This window comes from Paramormyrops kingsleyae, chromosome 12 (genome assembly GCF_048594095.1).
Source record: "Paramormyrops kingsleyae isolate MSU_618 chromosome 12, PKINGS_0.4, whole genome shotgun sequence".
NCBI classification, from domain to species: Eukaryota; Metazoa; Chordata; class Actinopteri; order Osteoglossiformes; family Mormyridae; genus Paramormyrops; species Paramormyrops kingsleyae.
The window spans coordinates 5,940,001-5,967,124 of record NC_132808.1 but is presented as its reverse complement, the minus strand read 5'-3'; the positions used below and the strand labels follow the sequence as shown (position 1 = coordinate 5,967,124).

General features: G+C 42.0%; 1 protein-coding gene across 2 annotated transcripts; it reads right to left on the bottom strand.

Moving 5' to 3' along the window:
• Positions 1-702: 702 nt before the first annotated feature.
• LOC111837717 (NLR family CARD domain-containing protein 3-like) lies at positions 703-15,334 on the bottom strand. Of its 2 annotated transcripts, XM_072718549.1 has the most exons (10): positions 14,461-15,334; positions 14,176-14,243; positions 13,313-13,580; positions 13,112-13,153; positions 11,506-11,547; positions 10,974-11,015; positions 9,034-10,777; positions 7,112-7,233; positions 5,715-5,867; positions 703-5,002 (listed from the first exon to the last, which is right to left on the bottom strand). In XM_072718549.1, exons 1-9 carry the CDS (start codon positions 14,579-14,581, stop codon positions 5,839-5,841), a joined length of 2,478 nt encoding a protein of 825 aa, XP_072574650.1. In that variant the 5' UTR covers positions 14,582-15,334; the 3' UTR covers positions 703-5,002; positions 5,715-5,838. The 2 variants fall into 2 exon arrangements, with proteins under 2 accessions (XP_072574650.1, XP_072574649.1); XM_072718548.1 differs by having other exon boundaries at positions 703-7,233.
• Positions 15,335-27,124: the final 11,790 nt, after the last annotated feature.

The window sequence follows — 27,124 nt, the reverse complement described above, 5'->3', positions numbered from 1 at the left end:
TGTCTCCTGCCTCCTTACTCAACACAGGAGTCTAACCTGGGAAATATTAACCTTCACATCCAGATCAGAACAGAGCTGGGAAACACCCCCATCTGACTGCTCAGGAGAATCGCTGATGATCCCCTCAAGGAGGGGGCTGTACAGAGCCTCCCATGTTCTGGCAGTGAAAACACTGGCAGCAGGTGAATATGTGTACAGTGGATGTCAAAAGCTGACACACCCCTATTGTATCTGTGCGATGACCTAACAATCCAATTGTAAACACTGTGGTCCTCACAGATCTGTACAGTACAGTGAGAGCTGATTACAGGAGAGATTCATCTCTCATAGCTGACAGGCGGCTGATGTGACACAGGAAGGTGCCAAAGCAGGAGCTACCCAAAATAAAAGAGTATTTTATTTGGTGTAATTCACCTGAGCAAATGTGATTTAGGTTACTGTGAAACTGTGAAAAGTCCAGCCCATGTGTTTACACTAGTATAGAGTATAACAATATTTAGTCAGTATGACAATACAAAACATGTGCATCATGTCCTCTTTTCTGAAAAATATAAGGGAAAAATATAAAGGAAGAGATGTAAAGTGCAAATTGATACAGGTACCTGTTTAGTGGGAATGAGATGGTGTGAATGCAGCGGTTTGAATGTCTGATTTGACGAGACAACCAGGGAATGGGAAAAAGGGAACACGGGAAACAAGAGGGATCTTTTTTTGTATTTTTTATTTTTCACAAAGACTTTCACAAACACCAGGTGTAACCGACTTCGGGAGTGACAAGGCCAAAACAACAAACAAAACACCGCTAACGAAAACGTCCCGGAACTAATCTAAGTGCAACACAAGGAAAACAAAATACAACAACAGATTCTGACTCCCTAACCAAACATACAATAAACCACGTCTCGCAAAGCAAAAAGGCAGTCACTCCTTACACACACCTGGTACAAACACACACAGCAAGCATACAAAACACAGGCAAAGGTACCAAAGGGAGAAGGCAAAGAGAGTAGTCCAAAAACAAGCGGAAGATCAAATAAACCAGGAAACCAAAACAAACCAAAGCGACAGTACCAGAAAGGGGCGAAGCGAAAGTCGGAGTCCAGAACAAAACAGTCATACACGGATAGTCACAATCAATAAGCAAACCAATCAAACAAATCCAAAAGAAACGAGCAGAGCTCTCGAGGGATCTTGCTGTCCGGCTTTTCACTCCGGGAACAGGAAGTGAGCAGGCGGGCCGATGTCTCGTGGGCAGCGTCCTGGTCGAGGGGGCGGAGCGAACAACAGCGGCGCGTAACACCACCCCCCACAAGTGTGAACCTCATAGGTTCCACAATCACAGTTAATGACAAACAGGTAATTACAAACAGTATATTACCTCTAAACTCATCCCCGCCGGTAAACCCCGCAACAACTATACAAAAAATCACGTTCGTGAGAGGGCGTCAGCCACCAGGTTAGTGGCACCTTTCTTATGGACGATCTGTAAGTTAAAAGCTTATATAATGAGGGACCAGCACATGAGGCGTTGGTTGGAATTACACATCTTATTCAGAAACACAAGGGGGTTGTGATCAGTGAAAACGACCACTGGCTGGGTACTATCACTAACGTACACCTCGAAATGCTGTAAGGCGAGTAATAGCACAAGGGCTTCTTTTTCTATCGTGCTGTATGCCAACTGGTGCTTAACAAACTTCTTTGACCAATAGGAGATAGGATGGTCTAAACCCACAGCGTCCTCTTGAAGAAGGACAGCGCCGGCTCCGGTACCACTAGCATCTACCTCCAACTTGAAGGGTTTTCCAAAATCAGGGGCAGCTAACACAGGGGAACTAGTGAGTAGAGATTTCACCGAGTCAAAAGCAGATTGACACTCAGCAGACCAAACAACTTGGGCATCTTTACGGAGTAAGCTGGTTAGGGGTAATACAACATCCGAAAAATTTCGGCAGAAGCAGCGGTAATAACCCGCCATCCCCAGGAAGCGTCGAAGGTCTTTCTTAGTTTTTGGAATGGGGAACGACGTAATAGCTTGGACTTTTGCGTCCACAGGCTTGACTGTTCCGTGCCCCACCAGTTTACCCAAGTAAGTGACAGTGCCCTGTCCGAACTCACATTTCTCCAAGTTCAGCACTAACGAAGCCCCTTTCAACCTAGTAAAAACTTGTTCTAACGACGTCATATGTTGTTCCCACGAGTCGGAATAGACAACCACATCGTCTAAGTAGGCTTCACAGTTCCTAACATCTCCTAGTACTCTATTCATAAGTCGCTGAAATGTGGCTGGGGCATTACGTAATCCGAATGACATGACCGTATATTGTAGGAAGGTGTCTGGGGTAGCGAAAGCGGAGATCTCCGAAGCACGAGGGGTTAACGGTACCTGCCAATATCCTTTCAGGAGGTCGAGCTTGGTTACGAACCGAGCGGAGCCAATGCGGTCCACACAATCTTCCATTCTAGGAAGCGGAAAGGCGTCGGGTTTGGTTACCACGTTTACTTTCCTATAGTCTGTGCAGAAACGAGACGTACCATCGGGTTTTGGGACAAGCAAACAGGGTGAACTCCAGGGACTGGAACTGGGAACAGCAAGACCCGTCTCCAGCAGGTAATCAGTCTCCTTCTTTAGTAGCTCTCGCTTATGAGGACTAACGCGATAGGGGTGCTGTTTGATGGGAATATGATCTCCAACATCAATGTCATGTTCTAATACAGGGGTCTGCGAAGGGGTGTCGGAGAATAGAGACGGAAACTTATGCACTAGGGCCTGGATATCCGATTGGGTGGCTCTGGGTAAGTGACCAAGCCTTTTCTCGAGGGTTTTAAGGGCTTCTGAATTTGGTAGGCGAGCGCATGGCAGACAATTTCTCCCGAGGTGCAGATCATCGAGTTCGGGCGAGTACTCGCGCACCGGCACAGTAACCACAGCAGAGGGGAGCAGAACAGAAGTGGACGAAGGAGTGGGGTCAGCACGATCAACGTAAGGTTTTAACATGTTTACGTGACACAGACGAGTTTTCCGCTTTCGGTTTGGGGTTTCGATGATGTAATTAGTGGGACTTACTTTTTCCTGTATACTATAGGGACCTGAAAACCGTGCTTGAAGAGACGAGCCAGGCAGGGGTAAAAGGACTAACACACGATCTCCCTCCTGGAAAGTTCGTTCTCTGGCTTTCTTATCAAAACGAGCTTTCATCACCTCCTGTGAAGAACTTAACGAGCGCTTGGCCAAGTCCCTGGCTGCACCAAGGCGCTCACGCAGAGACTTAACAAAGCTCAACACATTCCTAGTCTGAGGAGGTGGACTCGGGGACAACCACTGCTCCTGCAGTATCTTTAAAGGGCCACGCACCGTATGCCCAAAAACAAGTTCAGCTGGGCTGAACCCAGTGGATTCCTGCACGGTATCCCGAATTGCAAATAAAAGCAAAGGTACTCCCTCATCCCAATCTTTTTCTGCCTCTAAACAGTAAGTTCGCAACATTGTTTTAAACGACTGATGAAAACGCTCAAGGGCACCCTGGGACTCCGGGTGATAAGCACTGGAGACCCGATGTCGAATATTCAATTCACGTAACACTTGCGAAAATAACCGGGAAGTGAAGTTCGACCCTTGGTCGGACTGTATATACCTCGGTAAACCAAATGTGGTACAGAATTTTATTAGAGCTTTCACCACCCCTTTGGTTTTTAAGCTCCGCATAGGTATTGCTTCAGGATAACGGGTGGAGGCACACATTAATGTCAAAAGGTAACTATTTCCTGAACGGGTTTTGGGTAATGGACCCACACAATCAATAAAGATATGTTCGAATGGTTCCCCAATCGCTGGGACTGGGTGCAGGGGAGCTGGGGGAATCGTTTGATTGGGCTTTCCAATTAACTGGCAAGTGTGGCAGGAATGACAATATTTCTTTACGTCCGAATTTATCCCTGGCCAATAAAAACACTTCATTATGTGGGCGAGCGTCTTCCTAACCCCTAGGTGACCTAAGCACGGGTGGTCGTGAGCTAAGGCTAATACTTGGTGTCTAAGGGAACACGGAACAACAACCTGAATCACCGTAGCCCATTCCTTGGGAGATTGAGGAGGTGTCCACTTCCTCATTAGCACATCGTGATCCAAGAAGTAAGCTACCGAGTGTTCTGCTAAATCTGCTTTCTCTACAGCCGAATCAAAACACTCCCTCAACGATGGGTGAGTTCCCTGAGCGGAGATTAACTCTCCCCGCGTACACATGCTATCAGTGGCTTGGTGTAGAACAGGTTCTTCTAGCTCAGGCACTGGACTAGAGCACGGGGGCAAAATGGAGACCTCCCGATCAGCCATGAAGGTGTCAGCCAGGTCAATATCTGCTAATTTTCGAGCCTGAGACCGAGTGAGAACACAGGTGGGAAATACAGCAGGGTAGTCACAATCTAAATTGTCAGAGCAGTACCTTGGTTCTGACGCTACCTCAGGTAGTGGAACTACCTTCCCTCCCGCGATGTCATTACCCAAAATGAAAGTTACTTCCGAAACAGGGAGACGAGGTCGAATAGCTACTTTAACAAAACCGGAGAAATCGTCTGTTTTCAAATAAACCTGGTGAAGAGGCACTCTCACAGTTCCCAACTCAATACCCTGTACAAGAACATCATAACCAGTATAAGTCGAGTTGGTAAAGGGTAACACATTGTCTAGTATAAAGGACTGAGCAGCTCCAGTGTCACGCAAAATGGTTACGGGGCACTTTACATCAGAATCATCGAGTGAAACAAAACCAGAAAACACAAATGGTTGGAAGGCGGGTTCGACAGAGTGGGTTGGCGGTGAGACATGAATAACACAATCGGCAACATGTACCTTCTTAACCGCCAAACGAGCATTCTTGCGCCGATTCGCAGGGCAGACAGAAATGAGATGACCAACTTTATGACAATAGAAACATTCCCTTGTTTCTACTGGTGGGGTTGTCGTAGCAGTCTTCTCAGGAGGCGGCACTGATCTGGGATGGAGCTTACGAGACAAAGGAGTAGGGACAAACACGGTTCGATGGGTTAACACAAATTCATCGGCGAGGGCAGCAACAATTTCTCTCAATGTGGACAAAACAAAAGAGATGGTTGTCAACTTTAGCAGAGCAGGCTGTGACCACTCTCCATCACCAGATTCTGCTACTGTCCCCCATTTTTCTCTGTGTTGAACTACCCTATTAGGCTGGATGATGATTGACATTGCACCCAAGATAGAGAAATTGCTCAAAGACCAAACAGAGCAGGATTACTCCTTGCATTTATAGGATTTAAACCAGCAACATTATGATTGCTGATACAGATCTCCAGCCTAAAACCTATCGCTTCAGGCTACTACATATGCAATAATACAATGGGAGAGACTAATATCTGTGGCATTCCATTTTCAGTTGTGGTGGGTTTCAAAAATCAAGCCTAATAAAAAAATTAAATATTAAATGAGCAAATTGATTTGATTTGTTCTTCTCAATACCCTGTACAAGAACATCATAACCAGTATAAGTCGAGTTGGTAAAGGGTAACACATTGTCTAGTATAAAGGACTGAGCAGCTCCAGTGTCACGCAAAATGGTTACGGGGCACTTTACATCAGAATCATCGAGTGAAACAAAACCAGAAAACACAAATGGTTGGAAGGCGGGTTCGACAGAGTGGGTTGGCGGTGAGACATGAATAACACAATCGGCAACATGTACCTTCTTAACCGCCAAACGAGCATTCTTGCGCCGATTCGCAGGGCAGACAGAAATGAGATGACCAACTTTATGACAATAGAAGCATTCCCTTGTTTCTACTGGTGGGGTTGTCGTAGCAGCCTTCTCAGGAGGCAGCACTGATCTGGGATGGAGCTTACGAGACAAAGGAGTAGGGACAAACACGGTTCGATGGGTTAACACAAATTCATCGGCGAGGGTAGCGGCTTCCGCAAGAGACGTCACCTTCTGTTCATTCAGATATATAACAACACGATCAGGTACACAGTTTTTAAACTCCTCTAACAAAAGCAGCTCTTTAAGCTGATCAAAGTTAGTCACACCACTAGCGGTACACCATTTATCAAAGAGGAGGGACTTCTCCCGAGCGAATTCCACGTGGGTTTGCTTGGCGGATTTACAAAGTTTCCGGAAGTTTTGCTGGTAAGCTTCGGGCACTAATTCATAAGCCCTCAAGACAGTAGCCTTCACAACATCATAATCAAGTCTCTGTACCAAACCAAGAGCCGAATAAACCTCTTGAGCTTTCCCCACGAGTTTACACTGAAGCAGAAGCGACCAAAGGTCCCTGGGCCAATTCAGAGTGGTCACGATGCGCTCAAAGATGGGGAAATAGGCATCTACTTCATTCTCCCTAAATATGGGCACGAGTCCAATATGGTGACTCACATCGAAGCCAGTGTTCTCCCTCTCAGGGGATTGAGTTAGAACCAGCGGAGATTGAGTACAAGGACGCATGTTCTCGTCCGGCGAGCCTACACCGGCACGAGCGGTGGAGCGAGCAGCTTCAAGGGGCGAGCTTACCTTTTGCGGCGGAGGAACAGGCTGTGGCTGGCCTACCCTCGCCCTTTGCACGGCAGCGTCCCGCTCTGCTTCCATCTCCAAAGCCCTGATTCGTAGGAGTTGGGCCTGGCAGTCCTGCCTCTTAATCTCCAGCTCGGTTTCCCTAAGTTGAATTGTAAGGAGGAGGTCCTCCTTAGACGAGCCGGGATCCCTGGGAATCATGTGAGGCCGAGACTCCGGGCCTCCGGCTTCCGCCGTCGTAGGCGACCGGGCTGGGCAAGGTGCAACACCCGAGAGATCACCAGGCTCCGGCAGGATTCCCTGCGTGACCAACTCGTCCTGCAGGACCTGCTTAATCTCCCGCTTTGATGCACCGACAGGGACCACCACATTAAAGAATCCTGCAATGGCTACCAAGTCTGACTTCCTGCAAGCATCAAATTGCTCCTTTGTGGGGTTCAGAGTAAACTCGAGTAGGTCGAATGTAGCCATACTAATCCCGATTACACAGACTTTCCCCACCACAGTCAATCCGCCAAGCAAAGCCGAAAAAGACACAGCGACTGAGTGACACAGACAACACAGAGGAACGATACCAGAAGTGAAATGTAATTTGATCCCGTTACTCAGGTCCAGCTCTCTCAGGGAGGAGGAGTTTGATTTGAGAGTTAAAGCCAATGTGTCACAGCATGTCTCTGTCAGATTACAGCTGTTCAACCTGGAACAAGGAAATATGTTAAGACACAGACACGTATATAACCTACACATTGTTAATAGTACTGACAGCAACATTAAAACAAGTGAGCAGCACAGGCCACTGGTGGACTCAGAGGGGGAATGGGGGGGCAGTCGCTGCCCTAGTGCCCCCATTTCTGAAAAACCGTCACTAAATTTCCCTATGGAATGGTGAAAATGCCACTATTAGCTGCCTATCGCACGATTTAGCACCAATTAGGGTGCCCCTTTCATGGGAGATGGTGCCTTATAAAGCAAGAAGATGTGATGATGTGATGTGATGGCCATCAGAGCGGCAAATTGTGCAAATGCTCAGAGAATCCACAGCCACAAAAACAAGTTCAGCTGGGCTGAACCCAGTGGATTCCTGCACGGTATCCCGAATTGCAAATAAAAGCAAAGGTACTCCCTCATCCCAATCTTTTTCTGCCTCTAAACAGTAAGTTCGCAACATTGTTTTAAACGACTGATGAAAACGCTCAAGGGCACCCTGGGACTCCGGGTGATAAGCACTGGAGACCCGATGTCGAATATTCAATTCACGTAACACTTGCGAAAATAACCGGGAAGTGAAGTTCGACCCTTGGTCGGACTGTATATACCTCGGTAAACCAAATGTGGTACAGAATTTTATTAGAGCTTTCACCACCCCTTTGGTTTTTAAGCTCCGCATAGGTATTGCTTCAGGATAACGGGTGGAGGCACACATTAATGTCAAAAGGTAACTATTTCCTGAACGGGTTTTGGGTAATGGACCCACACAATCAATAAAGATATGTTCGAATGGTTCCCCAATCGCTGGGACTGGGTGCAGGGGAGCTGGGGGAATCGTTTGATTGGGCTTTCCAATTAACTGGCAAGTGTGGCAGGAATGACAATATTTCTTTACGTCCGAATTTATCCCTGGCCAATAAAAACACTTCATTATGTGGGCGAGCGTCTTCCTAACCCCTAGGTGACCTAAGCACGGGTGGTCGTGAGCTAAGGCTAATACTTGGTGTCTAAGGGAACACGGAACAACAACCTGAATCACCGTAGCCCATTCCTTGGGAGATTGAGGAGGTGTCCTCAGGGAGGTGTCCACACATAATATCTGCTCTATGGAAATGCACTCCCATAGCCACTAGGGGAGCTCTCACCTTCTTCCAGTCCGGCTAAATTATGTTGCAATTCATTCCACTTGAAAAGTTACAACTTAAACAGAGTCAGTATAAGTGTGTGGCTCAGTAGCCTAAGTATTTGGTTTTGTAATCCACAGGTTGCTGGTTCAAATCCAGCTTTAGCTGGACAACTGCATGTTTATGGACCCTTGAGCCACGTTTATTAAACAAACAATTCTGCATTGGCAGAATGAAAATAAACTATTAGTTAAGAAATATTCCTTGGAACAACAAACTGTGGAAAACTGAATTTACAGTATTTTCCTTGAGACTTGAAGGAAGAGTCCGTTAACAGAAATTGACGGATTTTTTTTTACAGTGAAATAAAAGATCATTTCACGTATAAAGCTTCCACATAAAGAGCCCTCTTTGTTTGTATAGCAGGTTAGGCTGCTGTCAGTTATTGGAAGGCATAGTGAATGTTAGTGGAAATGTCCCTTTTGTGTTTTTTACTACATCACTACCTTCAGTCATTATAAAATCTGGGTTCAGAATATCAAAAAACAAATCTAGCCAAGTTATTAATCAATGATGAGGAAGAAATTGTATGCTTGATATATTTCAAACAATGCTAATGTATTACTGCCAGACAATACATGTTTTTACATCTTCACATCACTTACAGAGCTGTCTTAGATGTCTTGATCACTGGTAGCAGCCTCCAGTGCTCATTATCTGATCTGAAGAATTTCTTTAGATCAAACACATCCAGCTCCTCATCTGACATCAGTAACACAAAGGCCAGAGCTGAATACTGTGCAGATGAGAGGTCTTCTTCTGAAAGACTTCCTGAATTCAGGTATCTTTGTACCTCCTCTACTAGAGAAATGTCACCCAGTTCATTCAGACAGTGGAAGAGGTTGATGGTCCTTTCTGGAGATAAATTCTCCTTTATTTTCCCCTTGATGTATTGGGCTATTTTCCCAGTGTTATGTAAGTTGTATCTTGTCGGTCCCAGTAGCCGTTCTAACAGAATCTTACTGGAGTCTGTTGAAAGGCCCAGGAGGAAGCAGAGGTAGAGGTCCAAGTGTCCATTCTTGCTCTCTAATGCCTGATCTACTGCAGTCTTCAGTAGGTTAGCTGATGTATTTGATAGAAAGATGTATAAAGCAGCGAGATACTCCTGGATGCTCAGATGCACAAAGCAGTACATTTTTTTCTGATACAACCCATACTCCTCTTGAAAAACTTCTGTGCACATTCCAGAGTAAACTGAAGCTTTTCTGATGCTAAGGTCACTCTGTTCCAGATCTTTCTCATAAAATCTGAGATTGCCTTTCTTAAGGTTATGAAAAGCCAGTTTACCAAGTTTTAGAAGGAAGCATCCAAGATCGTTAGTTTCATTGTTTTTCATCCATCCATCCAGTTTTCTGTACCAGCTTGTCTTATTCTGGGTCGCAGCAGTCTGGAGCCAATACTTGTCTTTAATTGATCTTGTCTGAATGATCAGGAAGTGTATGTACATTTCAGTCAGAGTCCTTGGAATTTCTCCACTGTTAGTTTCACTAAAAAGTTTCTCAAGGACAGTGGCTGAAATACAGCAGAACAGAGGAATGTGGCACATGATGAAGAGGCTCCTTGATGATTTCACATGTTTGATAATTCTTTCAGACAGGCTCTCATCATTAAATCTCTTCCTTAAATACTCCTCCTTCTGGGCATCACTGAACCCTCGTATCTCTGTCACCTGGTTGATGTACTTAGGAGGTATCTGATCGGTTGCTGCTGGCCGGGAGGTTATCCAGAGGAGAGCAGATGGAAGCAGATTCCCCTTAATGAGGTGAGTCAATAGCACATCCAATGATGTTTTCTTTGTTACATCATAAAAGCTCTTACCTTTATTAAAATTTAGAGAAAAGCGACACTCATCTAGACCATCAAAGATGAACAAAACTTTGCAACTAAACAGCTCAGTAGATTCAAATGACATCAGTTCTGGATCAAAGTTGTGAAGCAGTTCAATCAGACTGAATTCACCCTCAAGCAAATTCAGGTCTCGGAATGGAAGAGCAAATATGACGTGAATGTCCTGGTTTGCTTTTCCTTCTGCCCAGTCTAGAATAAATTTCTGCACAGAGACTGTTTTCCCGATACCTGCAACCCCTGTAGTGAGTACAGTTCTGATAGGTGTCTCACGCCCACATAAGGGTTTAAATATATCATTGCACTTGACTGTAGTATCTTCTGTTCGCCTTTTCGTGGATGCTGTTTCAATTTGTCTCATTTCATGTTCATCATTGACTCCTGCAGTTCCACCTTTTGTTATGTAGAGTTCTGTGTAAATCTCTTTGAGAAGTGTTGACTGTCCTTCCTTAGCTTTCCCTTCAAATACAGACTCAAATTTCTTCTTCAGGTTACATTTTATCCCTGAAGAAATATGGGAGGAAAATGCACAATCTCTCAATAGGATCTTGACCAGTATGAGAAGAAGAATATAAACACACACACAAACAGACACACACGTTTTTCACTATTTCACTGTGATGAATGATACTTTAAGTTTCACATCATACTCATTTATTTGTGAAACACCACATACATGTAGATAGCATAAATCTCTTACTTTTCTCCAATATGTTACCCAGCTCACTTCCTATTTGGTTACCTGAAATAAGAAAGAATTTCAAATTCATTTCTATCTTCAACATCAGTCTGTAACAAACTGTTCATCATTTCCCATATAATGCTACAGTTGCAATCAGAAATATTCAACCCCCCCAAAATTTTAAGGGTTTATCAATTAAATTTCTGCCAAAAGGCAAGATTCTGCTTTGGATGACATCATTATGAGTTCAATGACACATAAAATCAACACAGAAAATGAATGATGTAGTATTTGTGTGTAAAAGTATATTTTGTTAAGACAGCCATGTCTCAATTATTCAACCCTATACAATATTGTTGTTTTATAAAGCTTTCTGCAGGTTTTTATGGCTCACAGTGGAGTTGAAACATAATTAAACATTTGGGAACTCTATAATGATCCTTCATTTGCTTCAGCTGTGATGCATATATAAACCTCACCCATGAAGGTATTCAAGGTGAGTTTTTTCTGAAACACCACATACATGTAGATAATAGCATACAGCTCTTACTTTTCTCTGATACGTCACCCAGCTCACTTCCTGCTTGGGTACCTGAAATAAAAAAAAATTTCAAATTCATTTCAATCTTCAAACTCAGTATTTAACAAACTTTCCATCATTTCCCATGTAATGCTTTTAATTCAAGGTGAGTTGCAATAATGGGAAAGACAATGGAGCTTCCACAAAAGCTGACAGAGTTGATTATTTCATCACACCTGAAGGGCCTTGGGTATAAGAAGATTTCCGAAATATTTAACATTCCAAGAGATATCATTGGGACCATTATAAGGAACTTTAAAACTTATGGAACAGCTGCAAAGCTGCCTGGCCATTGAAGAAAGCCCAAAATTTCATCAAGGGCCCTTAGCAACTTAATCAGGACAACTAAGAGAAACCCCTGTGTGACTGCAAGACACCTACAGGATGACCTGATGAAGGCTGGTACAAGTGCTTCAGTGGCAACTATAAGACGTGCACTGAATAAACAAGGACTTCATGGCCAGACTCCAAGATGCACTCCACTCTTGGGCTCAAGGAATGTCAAAAGTCGACTTGAGTATGCCAGGAAGAATTTGGATAAGACTCCAGAGTTTTGAGAGACAGTCCTATGGACTGATGAAACCAAACTGGAACTGTTTGGACATATGGACCAGTGGTATGTCTGGCGTGCAAAAGGCCAGGCTTTTGACCAGAAGAATACCATCCCCATGGTCAAGCATGGAGGTGCGTCATTGATGATTTGGGGTTGTTTTTCTGCGGCAGGAACTGAGAATCTTGATCGTGTACCTGGCATCATGGATTCCCAGAAATACCAGGGCATTTTAAAGAGAAATGTGATGCCTTCTGTTGACAAATTGCACCTTGGTGATCATTGGACTTTCCAGCAAGACAATGATTAGGATCACCCCTCCACATCTCCAAACCAACCAAAGCTTGGTTGAGAAAAAGATCCTGGAAAATCCTTGAGTGGCCTTCTCAGTCACCAGATTTCAATCCGACTGAAAATCTTTGGTGGGATTTAAAGAAGGCAGTTGCAGCGCAGAGGCCATCAAACATCACTGAGCTAGAGGCCTTCGCACATGAAGAATGGACAAAAATTCCGATGGAGAGGTGTAAGAAGCTTGTCAACACTTACCGAAAAGTTTGTTAGAAGCTAAAGGATGCTCCACAAAGTACTGAAGCTGGGGCTTGAATGTGTGAAAAGTTAACTTTGAAGATCAAATGAAAAATGTAAGTCAACTTCTGTTTGTCAAATTAACTCAGATATATATCAATAAATGTTTTTTTGTTGTTTAATGAGTTTTTTTTGTCATTATCTTTAATCTACATTACTATCATGTCTTTTGAGGTGAAGGGGTTGAATATTTCTGATTGCTGTATACAGGAACTGTATGTAATATATGCATTTAAGAGATTACATATCTTATTCTGTGCAACATGAGTTCCTCTGAGAAAATATGAGAGGAAAATGCACAATATCTCAACAGGATCCTGAACAATATGTATATAAGGAAGAATATAAACACACACAGACAGAGAGAGAGACACTATTCACATCATACCCATTTTTTTCTGAAACACCACATACATGTAGATAATAGCATACAACTCTTACTTTTCTCTGATACGTCACCCAGCTCACTTCCTGCTTGGGTACCTGAAATAAGAAAGAATTTCAAATTCATTTCTATATTCAACATCAGTATTTAACAAACTTTTCATCATTTCCCATATAATGCTTTTAATATATATATTTTTAATAGCTAAAACAGTTACATTTTATATGAAAAACAATAACGGTTAAAAATATGATTACACTTCTGCAGGTCTTCCTTCAGTCTCTCAGCAAGGTCATTCAGGGTCATATTCTTCAGGATATCTAATGTGACTTCAAGAGCACCAACTTCCATGTATGAACTTATCATCCAGTCGGCGAGGTCTGTTCTATCCAAGTTCTTCACCTGACCCCTGGGAAGGGGCTTTAACTCTTTATACTTTGTGTGACTCAGTTTCCATTTAAACTTCTTCAGCTCTTCATCATTGAGCTCCTCCAGATAATCCAGCAAGAGGTCGGCGAGCGATTTCTGAGTGTGCAGAATGTGGGAGATGAGTCCATGAGACTCACAGAGCTGTTTATGGTCACTCACACACATGCACTGAACTTTCCATTAACAGAAGTCAGTTTTCCTGCTCACAGTCTTATGTGGCTACTGAAGACACCTGCTATGATTTTTTTCATTACTATAGGAGACACACATGTGTTTATTTCTGCATTATTATTTAACCTTTATTTAACCTTGTGAATCTCACTGATTTAAAAGATCTCTTTTAAAAGAAAATCCTGTCCAGTATAAGCAGTTTAAATTTAAGTGCCAATCAATAGAGCACATAAAAACAACAGGAACAAAATATACTACAAACACCATGCTAAGACTTCATCCAATATAATTATACATATTTTTGATTAAGTTATTCTGTTACAGTCCGTCTGTGACATTTGGTATAGGGTGATACGGTACGGAAGTAGCCTGGGGAAGAGCACTGCGGAGAGGGAGCTTTTTGTCTGCTATTTTCAGCAACCTTCAGCTGAAAATAGTTGCTCAACTTAAGCTTTCCTGCCTTTCAGTGTCTGGTATTTATGGACAAAATGCATCAAATGCTGAAATGTTACAGCCAAACCTCTCGGTGAGCCATTGCATAGATGTTTATGGCTGTAAAGAAAGCAGTTCCTGTGTATCGCAGTCTGACTGTGAAATACAAAAGCAAAAAAAATGTTAGCTTTATATTCAAAGGTCAGTTTACAAGCTGTAATATCTTACAACCAAAGCAAACTGGTCTATTTTTACTTACAAAAGGTAAAGCCATTACATTACATGTTCGTTCACTATTCAATGGGTACTTTGGAAATGAAACCATATGCTTTTCTATCAATGTACTCAGTGCTTGAAGTGGGTCAGTACTCACAGGTATGCAGTACCAGCACCTCTTTGTTTTTCTCTTCAGAGTACTGGTACCGCACAATATCTGCTGAGAGTAGTGGCACCTGAGACTGAATAACAATAGAAAAGAATAGCTTTATTGTCATTGTATATATAATACACAACAAAACTAGCCATGCTGCTCCTATTCAATGCAATAAAGAATCAGAAAAACACAAACAAATAAATATTTGTCTGTGTAAACATATGTAAAAAACAGCCAACTAACGGAGGCACGTAGCAAAAATCAATCCTTGGGAAGAATAAGATGAATGGAAATGGATTAGTATTACTAAACTGGTTTTTGTAATCACTAAAGACGAATATTGCAAACGGAAAATTTTTTGTTGTTGTTTAGTGATCTTATGGCCCAAGAAAAGAAACTGTCCTGTTTTGATGGACTTGTAGCACCTACCAGAGGGCAGCAGGTCAAACAAGTGGCGTGTGGAACGGGCAAAGTCTCTGAGGATGTCAGGATGCATTTGATGGCAGAGCGATCAAAGGCCACAAGCAGCTTCTGATCTAGACTGTTTTTCCTGAGTACTCTCAGAAAATGGAGTAGCTGCTGTGCCTTCTTAGCAAGTGTCAACAACCCGCCATGGTTGCTGTCTGTGAAGTGGTCCTCTATTTTCAGTTTATGTGTTGTCTTGGCAGCTTTGATGCCCTTCCTCAGGTCAGCTCTGGCTGTGCAGTACTGATTTGGAAAAACCTGGGCAGGTTTGTTGACAGTGACATTGTCATCACGGCATGCAATGTAGAACAGCACAGTTTGTGTGTACTGCTCTAAGTCCTGGGGGGTACTCCATGAAAGTAGATAAAGCAAGCCAGACTTTCCCAAAAAAGTCAAACTCAAACTAGCACCATCTCTAAACTGAGCCTCATGTCGTTCCACTAATGCAGTTCAGCTTTAACTAATCAAGGCTCATACAAGACGTGCTTGCATAGTCTCACTTAGTGCGCACACCCGAGATATTTAAGATGCCCACATGAATGGATGAATGACAGATCGATCAAATGAGTTGGAAAGCATGTAAAATGAGAGCGGTATTTTTTTCTGCCGCAGGACATATGCTGCTGATGGAGCTGTATGAAAAATACAAAGATGTAATCGGTAAAAAAGGCAATACTGCGGCCATAAACACAGCCAGGGAGTTGGCTTGGCAAAGAATTGCAGACAGAATAAATGCATAAGTTACGTAAATGTTACAATTTTCCCTGTTTTATCATTTTCCCCAAAATGCAACAGGTGACCTGTCCTGAAGGCAGTGTCGCGTTTCCTGATGAGTGAGTGAACTTCTCTCATTATCCAGGGTTTCTGATTTGGAAAATCTTGGACGAGTTTGTTGACAGTGACATTGTCAGCACAGCTTGCAATGTAGAACAGCAGAGTTTGTGTGTACTGCTCTAAGTCCTGATATTCAAATAGACTCCATTCGTGTGTGGCTGGGAAATGGTGCTCTCTGGCCAAGTCTTAATTTCTTCCTGAGGGAGATATAGGCTGGTATGAGGAGAAGAGGAAGGTGGTCTGACTGGCCTAAATGTGGTAAAGGCATAGTTTTCTAGGTATGCTTGATCTTAGAATAAACACTGTCAAGTGTGTTTTGCCCCCTAATGGCACAGTTCATGTACTGAGTGAATTTGGGGAGTACAGTCTTTAGGCATGCCTGATTTAAGTCAGCAGCTATGACATTAATTCCATCAGGATGAGCCCGCTGCTGCTTGTTTATAATACTGTATAGTTGGTTCAGGGAAGTGCAAACATTGGCATCCAGAGGGATGTAAACAGCCGTGACAATTACTACGGTTAGCTCTCTCAGTAAATAATACGGTCTGTACATGACTGACAGAGCCTCCATATCAGGAGAACAGTGACTGTCTGTGGTTTGGCTGTGTGAAAAGTGAAAGGCGACAAGGGGAGTACTGGCACCTGATTCTGAATAACAAGGGGAGCACCAGCACATGGTACTGAATACCAAGAGGAGTACCTGCAACATAGTATTGAATAACAAGGGGAGTACTTGCACGTAGTACTGAATAACAAGGGAAGTACCAGTACCTGGTACTGAATAAGAAGGGGAGTACCTGCACTTAGTACTGAACAACAAGGAGAGTACCTGCACTTAGTACTGAACAACAAGGAGAGTACCTGCACGTAGTGCTGAATAACAAGGGGTGTATCGGCACCTATTTTTCCCCACTTCTAGCACTGAATGCATTTGACTGCACCAAAGGTTGGAATAACTCACAGGCAAACTTTCGTGAATGTTAACCAGCCTTTAAAATACAGAGCCGTGGCTGGGAGAAAAATTCAGTGACTGGTCAAGAACCAGCAGAAGACCACACATGCCGTGGTGCAGACAACATAAAACATGAACCTGTACCATAAACCATCTAACAGATCATTGCACTGTAAAAAATATTTCCTCCTTCTGATGAAACATTCTTAAGTATCTGATTAAAATAGCACTTTTGAGTTTGCCCAGCATTTTAATGACTAATTGTAGTAATTAGATTTGAATTAGAAGGAAATGCTGTACTTTTTGGCTGACAAATAAAGTCAAATTGGCCCAACTAAAATCAACTAATGCAGCCAACAACAGTTAATGGATGAAATATTAATTACACAGTTAATTCAACAACATGTAATTGTCATACATAAAACAATTATGTTGGACAGACAAGTAAGTTTAGCAAATGTAAAACTTCTTATTCAGCCAATTAGCCAACTGATGTTGGGCAAACTCAAAAGGAGTAATATAATCAGTACTCTTTCTTCACAAAAAACAAAGCGTTTTAATATTTAGAAATTCAAAGCGATCGAGGATGGTATACCACAGAAATCAATCTCTACACATTTGAATATTAGTTGTTTTTCAGGGTTGTTTTTCCGTCAGTGCCTGCTGCTCCGGTTCCGCTCGAGGTTCCTCTACTTCCACCTCCTGCTTCACCCGTCCTTATAACTCCCGTGACACCAGTCCCCGAGGAGGTCCTGGACTGTCGGACCACTGCTCCTTCCCCCTTGGAGGAGGAGCTTGATGGCACAACTGGACCCCTCTAGGGGACTGACCCCTCCACCTTCGCCCCAGTGCAATGGATCCCGGCCAGGTCTCCGCCTGTTGGTGTCCCAAAAGGGGAGAGGACACCTATGCAATGGGTCGGGTCCCGCCCACCCTGCCACCTGGCTTGTCTTGGCTGGGGCTCGGGGGGCGCCTGCGTGTCTATTGGCTCCTTCTCAGCGGTCGCCTGCGAGTCCCTCTCCAACGCCTCGTCGGCCGTCCTCAGTCCCGCCTCCGACAATTCGTCGGTCACCTGCAGGTTCCCCGGCTTCGACTCCTCGGTTGCCTGCAGGTCCCCCTCCTCTGACTTGTCGCTCGGCTGCGCCTTCACCCGGCTGTGGCTGCGCCGTCGCCTGCCGCAGCTCTACCCTCTTCCTCGCCTGCGTCGGACTCCCCTCCAACTTCCTCCTCGCCTCCCCTGGTGCCCCCTCCGACTTCCTTCTCGACTCCTCCGCCTGTCCCTCGGCCTATCTCCTCACCCCCTTTGTGGTCCCCTCCTGCCCCTGCCTCCCTGTCGCCTGCAGCCCCTCCGGCTGCCACCCGTTGCCCACTGTGGCTCCCTCGGGCTCCCCATTGTCCCTTGACCTTTCCCGTCTGGCCTCCCATGTTTGCTCCTCATCCCTCTGTCCCTCCTGTCTCGACTCCTTGTCCCCCTGTGGTTCTTCCATTCACTCCCGATCCTTTTATCCCTCCCGTTGATGTTTCCCCTGTGTCTCCCTTCCTGGTCTGCTTGTCAGCGTTTCCCGTCTTATGTCAGGTGTTGTCCTGGCTTTTGTCCTTGTGCGTGTTTTGTGTTTCGGTTCTGTTCGTTATGCCCTGGTGATGCTTTTGTCTTGTATTTCAGGTCCTGTTTTCCCGGTCTCATCCTGTCTGCCACTCCGCTTGGGGCACGCCCAGAGTGCATGCCTTGGGGTGGGGTGGGCTCTGTCATGACCTGCGCACCCAGTCTTCATGTGTGCCACACCCACCTCATTTCCCGCATGTGAATTCCCTACGTACCAGCTGTCTTGCGTTTATTCCGATGTCATGTTCTGTATTTAAGTCCACGTTCAAGTCTGTTTCCCTAGGTCTGTCATAGACGTTGTCATCGTGTTGTTCTGCCTGCAATAAACCCCCTTGTTTTTAGATATCTGTGTGCTTGACCCTGCTTCCCCGCCTTCTGTTCGCTTGCCCTGCACACAGTCATCACAATTTGAAACACACACATGTGTTTATTTACCCAGAGGACTGTAAAATCAGTAGTGTCATTAGCGCAAAAATAAAATCACTTCAAAGAAAAATTGCATAGGTTATAATGCAACCAGGCCTGCTCTCTCTGAATATTGAAATGAAAATAAATATTTGTAATATTTTTATTCGCTATTGTTCGCTGTTAAATGTTTCACCTGAAATTGTCAAATAAGTTCAAAGGAAACGACCAATAATGGTATCAGGGATATATAACCATTATCAAGAGAAAAAATTCCAAACATTGAAAACATACTTCTCAACGGCTATCAGTAGCAGGAAGTGCAACCATTCTATTTTAGCATTTTCAACATCAAAATAATTACCCCAAGGCTACAATTCTATTAGTGTATAGAGCCAAAAATCAACTCTCCTTTCTTTCAGGTGATTTCATGTTCGTTTAAGTTTCCCCTTTTTAACAACTATATAACGTAATGTTATTTGTTATATAAATCAACTCATGTGAAACTCATGAAAAGATATAATAAAATATTTACAAAAATATGAGGGGTGTACTCACTTTTGTGAGATACTGTATATTTCCTTCCAACAGACACCAGGATACAAGGACAGTGGTAGAGCAATGAGGATAGAGCTCTGACACATTTTGCATGAGAATCAATGATGGATTACGGTTTTGTAAGGGCTGATTTTAAACTAATTTGTATGTTTTTAGCATGGTTCAAATATGTGAAATGCTCCATTTGCAATAAGTGTGAAACATTAAACATAATGCATCTCTAATGTAACAGTGCAGTCAGGTGTATTGAAAAATATTACCATTTAGTTTTATTTAATATGTGTAAAAAATTGTTTCATATTTATATACTGACAGGAGACTGTGAGACATTTGTAAAATTTATATATCCATTAAAAAACAGAAAAATTACAAAAAATTCCAGATTTCATGAATAATTCATATCACCTGATTCAAATCCAGAGAGGCAAGGTACGATCTAAGTGGGGCCACACTGCTTTCTCATTATGACAGAAACTGTCAGACACTTTGCGCCATGGGTGATGAAGCAAACAGCTGTATGGATTGTAGCATATATAACACATGGTGTGGGAAAATGATAGCTTTATGTGCATGTATAAGTCATTTTCAGCTGCAACGAAACTGTATGAGGAATATTTGAAAAACAAGCCTTGTGACACGAGGCACATTATTCTCTCTGCTGAACAGTTGGTTTGAGATCATGAGGTCGCATGGTGCAGTAGCATAATACGTTTATGGGCATGTATATGTCATTTTTAGCTGCAAAAAAAAACTGTACAAGAGGAATATTTCAAAAACAAGCCTTGTGACACGAGGCACACTATTCTCTCTGCTGCATAGTTGGTTTGACATCATAAGGTCACATGGTGCAGGGAGCATAATAGTTTCATGTGCATGTACACGTCATTTTTATTTGTAAAAAAAATCACTATGAATATTTGAAAAACAAGCCTTGTGACATATGAAGAACGTTATTCTCGATACTGCACAGGCGGTTCAACATAATTTACTGAAATTGTTGAAGCGCATAATAAGTATTTTGAATGTCAAACGGATGTTGAATATTAAACTTTCCGCCGGTGTTTAAATTTTAGTTGAATACACCTGCCGTACGCGAACTACATTAGTTCTCATTGTATCTCGTCTCTGGCAAACATTTTCGTCTTGTTTTTATTCGTTGGCGAAGTGTCAATACACTTCGTCATAGTCTTAGGCCTCGCGAAATCGTTTTTATTTACTTATCGTCTCGTTTTAGTCTGAAAATAAAGGTCGTCGACGATAACGAAGACGAAAATTTTTCGTTAACAAAATTAACACTGCACGCAGAAAACAAGCCCAGTGTTTATTACTATTATCATGCATATAGGCCTATTGGTCTATTCGGAAAACTAATGTAACAAAAGTACTGCGTAAGTAAGAATTCTTGCACCAAACAGCTTACAGAGAAACACTGAGACACCCGAACAAAGACGTGGCAACATTCTTATGTGGCTATAGTGATTTAAAATTATTAGTTCGTAAGAGTCTTTTAACATTATTTTTACTTGGGCCTTCAGCATGTCATACTTCTAGTCCTGGATTTAAAAATCATGAACTCCTACAAAAGTAACAGATATCATTTTGCTAAAATATTTTCCGTCTTACCTTGAAAACTGAGCAGGAATTCTAAGCAGACAAAAACAGGTGTTGTGCCGAATTCTGCACCCCTGCCGTGAAATGCACCCCCTGTCGGGAGCGCGCACGGCTCTTTTCTTCGATTCGAGGGGAGAAAAGACGTAGTTCAGTCAATCTAATTATGCAACAGAAATACTAAATTTCGCTTGCACATTTAGAAGACCTTTATCACTGTTTCACTTCACGAAGGCTGCATTTAACCCAAATAAAAGTTATAAACTGTGACATGTAGACGATGAGCCCCGAACGAGAACGTAGGTTATTTATTTATCTCGTCATCAGTTTACAAGTTTGTGAACAAGGAAGTCCTTGGCTTTAATAACCAAAGAAAATCACACAATATTATTCCTTATACTTATAAAGTAATTTATTTTTCTCCACAATGAAGACAATGTTCTGGTACAGTGATCTGAAATACCTAAACAAAAAAGATATTTGTCTTTATGACGGCTAACCTGGCAGGAAATTCATTTCCATTCTTCCCTTTAATTCTATCACGAAATGCTGTTAGCAACCGAGATATTTAAAGAAATAGATAATAATTACTGAATTTCATGAATGCCATATCACGTGCAACACATGGGGGGGTTCATTTTACGGCAGCTTAATACCTGTTTCGTATTTAAGAAACTGGCTCAGTAACCGCGTTATTAGTACCTTACAAAGTTCGCACTGTTTATTGATGTTGGTCTATTGTGCAGATTTATCAAAAGCAAATGAGAAGATCAACTGACATGAACATGCAGAGGGGAGCGCGTCCTTATGCATAAGGGAATACGCCCTTTTCAAATCTAGCTGCACTGAAACTAAATTTGTGAAGCTTGCTCAGTTAACAACTTTAGGTCCACTGTGTGTATTATAAAAAAAATATGATCTGATCATCTAAGACAAAAAGGCAGGGGGGTGCCATTCCCGGCAGGAGGGATTGGTATGGAAGGTTAATTAAGTGGTGACACCTGGGTTGTTACGGATGTGGGATTAAAAGAGGGAGAGCCGCGCTGAACAGGAGATTGCTTATTAGGTACAGCACTCGTTGGTGCTGGGAGGGAGGTGCCGCTCGTATGCCGTTTAGGGCTGCCGGTGTTCTGACGAGTTGAGCTACTTTGTCGAGTTGGGCTACCGTAGCGCTAATCGATAGCCGAGTCTGACGAGTTGAGCTGCTTTGTCGAGTTAGGCTACCGTAGCGCTAATCGATAGCCGAATCCGTCGATTCGAGGTATAACGTATTACGGCATCTTTATTTATGCGTTTTAATTATTAATATATTATTGACATGTAAAAAATGTTAACATATAAAACTGTACTTAATAATATAGGGTAGCCAGTGTGCTTCCAGTATAAAATGACATAAGGAGAGCCTATTTGGATACATTATTTTAACACCAACACTTAATAATATAGGGTAGCCTATCTCGATAGGCAAGTATGTAGGAATGAGGGGAGCCTGTTCGGATATATTAACACTGGACACTTAATATAGCGTAGCCTACCTCGATAGGCCAGTTTGCAATGCGATTGGAACCCCATTTCACATGTAAAAAGTCACTTAATAAGAACAGACTGTATCACTTAAGACATAATTTAATTTTTATCACAATTATAAACAAAATAAATGTTTATAATATGCACGTCTGGGTATGGAGCACGTGTTCATACGGACTAGCTCATAAATGGAGCATCAACATACGCTCATATGCCATTACACTGTACACTGAAGACAGATTGTATATGCACAAAAGTGCATGTGTATAAGCTGAAAGTAAAAATTTAAAAAGTTTTTAAAATATTACTCACCGCAAATCAGTGCGTGAAAGTAACAATTAAGAGAGTTTTTAAAATATTATTCACCTTAAACCAGTGCGTCCAACGCAAGGTAGCTCAGATTTATGGGCGTGGTTATGAATCCCACGACGGTGGAACTGCACATGCGCAGAAAGGCTGGATAGCCCGTCTCGATAGGCCTGTTGTGAAGCCAGATAGCGGGCTGCAGGGGCAGGTTCCGGTGTGGTAGGGAGAGGAGAGTTGAGTAAGCAGCGTAGCCCGCTAGGAGTCGGGGCGGGACTATAGAGGTTGTACTGGTTCCGTGACGCTTGCCTGTGCCCGAAGTGTGGGGATTACTGAGTACTGCAGTGCTATTGGTGTGCCGTGCCCTAATAGGGATGTGGTGTGGTGTGGGATTTGTGTGGTAACGTGGGTTAACACACGTTTGGAAGGGTTGGTTTGCTACGGGGAGATAGCGGGGCCGGACCCTCTGTGAACCCAGACCCGACCTGATAGGTCGCTGTATGAATTGTATTGAATAAAATTTGTTGTAATTGTAGCAGAAGTCTTGTGGTGGTCTATTCCTCCCTTACAGCCTCCGACGCTATTTTAGGTTTATTACAATATTATTGTTGCTGACTGTACATCTCTTTAAGATAATATTTGAGAAAACAATGATTGTACTGCCGCTAGTGGCGCTAAACAGTGACAGGAGCCGTTCGGGAACAGTGCCTGCCGGTAGTGGCAGGTCCCGTGGCAGGTCTAGTGGCAGGTGCCGTTCAGATACAGTAAAGGCACCTACCCGCCACTCCTGGAAGTAACCTAAACCAGAGATTCTGTACATCGGCTAAATGATCAACTGCAATAGTTCGGTAAAGTTGGAAAGATATTGGCAGATTAGAACTTCGCGGCTCAATAAATCTTAAACAAAACGTTCTTAAAACACAATATACGGGTCTATTTAACAGTGGTAAGGTAGACAATGAGCTACAACCGGATTTTCGTCCAAACAATATGTTTTTACAGAAATACGGATAACATTGCTCCCTATGAGCAGTTCGCTGTCTGAGGAGATCTTAGGGACCGTCTACAAAGTGCAAATCGACAACGGATAATGTCAATAACTTCGCTTCCAAAGAGTGAAGAGCCACCAAAATCACTAAAGGCTTTTGGAATGTTATCATGGTCATACTACACCCCTTAGTTTGGTGAAATGTACCTAAGTCTATTTCTAAAGAATTTATATTAGGAATAACATTCAATAACTTTGCTCCTATCAACTGTACTACCAACAAAATCACTACTCACTTCTACAGTCTCATTATGGTCATACTACACCATTTAGTTTGGGGAAAAAAACATTATTATTAAATAAAATGCAATAACTTTGCTCATATCAATTGTAGTGCCACCAAAATTACTATATACATATGCAATCTTATTATGGTAGGACTGCATCACTTAGGTTGGGAAAATGTGGCTTAGTTTATTGTTAAAGGGATTTTATTGGCAATAAAATTCAATAACCTTCGTACAATAAACTGTAGTTCCACCAAAATCACTCTGCTCATCTAGTGTGTCATCATGGTCGTACTACAGCATTTAGTTTGGGGAAATGTGCCTATGTCTATTTTTAAACAATTTTTATTGCCAATAAAATTCAATAACTTTCTTACTATAAACTGTAGTTCCATCAAATTCACTACACAACTCTACTCTCTCATTATTATCATACTACAATACTTAGTTTGAGGAAATGTGCCTTAGTCTGTTTTAAAGAATTTTTATTGCCAATAAAATTCAATAACTTTCATACTATACACTGTAGTTCCACCAAAATCATTACACAACTAAATACAAATAAAGTAACCTTGTCTCATCATGGTCATACTACAATACTTAGTTTGGGGAAATGTGCCTTAGTCTGTTTTTAATGATTTTTTGTTACATTTTTTATTAGGAATAACTTTCAATAACTTTGTGACAGTTAAGTGTAGTGTCACCAAAATCACTACACAACTCTACAGTCTCATCATGGTCATACTACAGCACTTAGTTTGGGGAAATGTACCTGTGTGTATTTTTAAACAATTTTTATTGCTAATAAAATTCAATAACTTTCGTACTATACACTGTAGTTCCACCAAAATCACTACACAACTGTACTGTCTCATCATGGTATAATAAAAAAATAAAATAAAAACACAAAGATGTTGCTTTGATATTTTGGAAACATTTCATAAATGTTACTTTTACTTTTACCTTTAACAGCTTCCTCTACCATTTAGTAGACCTCTGTAATTAACAAATTGCATGATCAATGTTTGAAAAAACTATTTATTTCTGTTTATATTGGCCTAAAGAGCAAAGAACTGATAAAAAATATTTTTTTCAATGGCTGTTTCTGGGTATGCCACTTAAAGGGTAAATGGGGACATTTCCCCAAATTAAGTGTTGTAGTATGACCATAATGACACTGTACAGTTATGTAGTGATTTTGGTGACACTACACTTAACTGTCACAAAGTTATTGAAAGTTATTCCTAATAACAATAATTTTAAAAATCATTAAAAACAGACTAAGGTACATTTCCCCAAACTAAGTCCTGTAAAATGACCATGATGAGACTGTAGAGTTGTGTAGTGATTTTGGTGACACTACACTTAACTGTCACAAAGTTATTGAAAGTTATTCCTAATAAAAAATGTAAAAAAAATCATTAAAAATAGACACAGGCACATTTCCCCAAACTAAGTATTGTACTATGACCATGATGAGACAATAGAGTTGTGTAGTGATTTTGGTGGAACTACAGTGTATATTATGAAAGTTATTGAATTTTATTGGCAATAAAAATTGTTTAAAAATAGACACAGGCACATTTCCTCAAACTAAGTATTGTAGTATGACCATAATGATACTGTAGATGTGTGTACTGATTTTGATGGAACTACAGTTTATAGTACGAAAGTTATTGAATTTTATTGGCAATAAAAATTGTTTAAAAATAGACACAGGCACATTTCCCCAAACTAAGTCTTGTAGTATGACCATAATGATACTGTAGATGTGTGTAGTGATTTTGATGGAACTACAGTTTATAGTAAGAAAGTTATTGAATTTTATTGGCAATAAAAATTGTTTAAAAATAGACACAGGCACATTTCCCCAAACTAAGTGCTGTAGTATGACCGTAATGATACTGTAGATGTGTGTAGTGATTTTGGTGGAACTACAGTGTATAGTACGAAAGTTATTGAATTTTATTGCCAATAAAAATTCTTTAAAAATAGACACAGGTACATTTCCCCAAACTAAGTCTTGTAGTATTGCCACTAAAATCCCTCTAACAATAGACTAAGCCACATTTTCCCAACCTAAGTGATGCAGTCCTACCATAATAAGATTGCCTACAGTATGTATATAGTAATTTTGGTGCACTACAATTTATAGAAGCAAAGTTATTGCATTTTATTTAATAATAATGGTTTTTTCCCCAAACTAAATGGTGTAGTATGACCATAATGAGACTGTAGAAGTGTGTAGTGATTTTGGTGGTAGTACAGTTGATAGGAGCAAAGTTATTGAATGTTATTCCTAATAAAAAATCTTTAAAAATAGACTAAGGTATATTTCACCAAACTAAGGGGTGTAGTATGACCATGATAACATTCCAAAAGCCTTTAGTGATTTTGGTGGCTCTTCACTCTTTGGAAGTGAAGTTATTGACATTATCCGTTTTCGTTTTGCACTTTGCAGACGGTCCCTAAGCTCTCCTCTGACAGCGGACTGCTCACAGGGCGCAATGTTACCCATATTTCTTTGAATACATATCGTTTGGACGAAAATCCGGTTGTAGCTCATTGTCTATCTTACCACTGTTAAATAGACACGTATATTGTGTTGTTAGAACGTTTTGTTTAAGATTTATTGAGCCGCGAAGTTCGAATCTGCCAATATCTTTCCAACTTTACCGAACTCGGGTAGTTGCCTCTCTGCTGTATCTGAACGGCACCTGCCACGAGACCTGCCACTACTGGCAGGCACTGTTCCCGAACGGCTCCTGTCACTGTTTAGCGCCACTAGCGGCAGTACAATCATTGTTTTCTCAAATATTATCTTAAAGAGATGTAGTCAGCAACAATAATATCATTCGTAGTCATACAAAGATTAAACAAGTCCTCAATTTATTTCCCTATTCCAGTTTATCGTATGCCGTGCACAGCATCTCGGGTTTACTTCCACGAGCGGCGGTGGCTGTCTCTGTACCCCGGCAGGCACTGTATTCGAACGGGACCCGCCACTGTTAAGCGCCACTAGCGACGGACAGAAGTGGCAGCTGCCACTAAGAACTGGCAGCTGCCAAGCTCCTTAGTGGCAGCTGCCGCTACCTGCCTTGACGGGTGCATGTGACGTCACTTCCTCCTGCCAG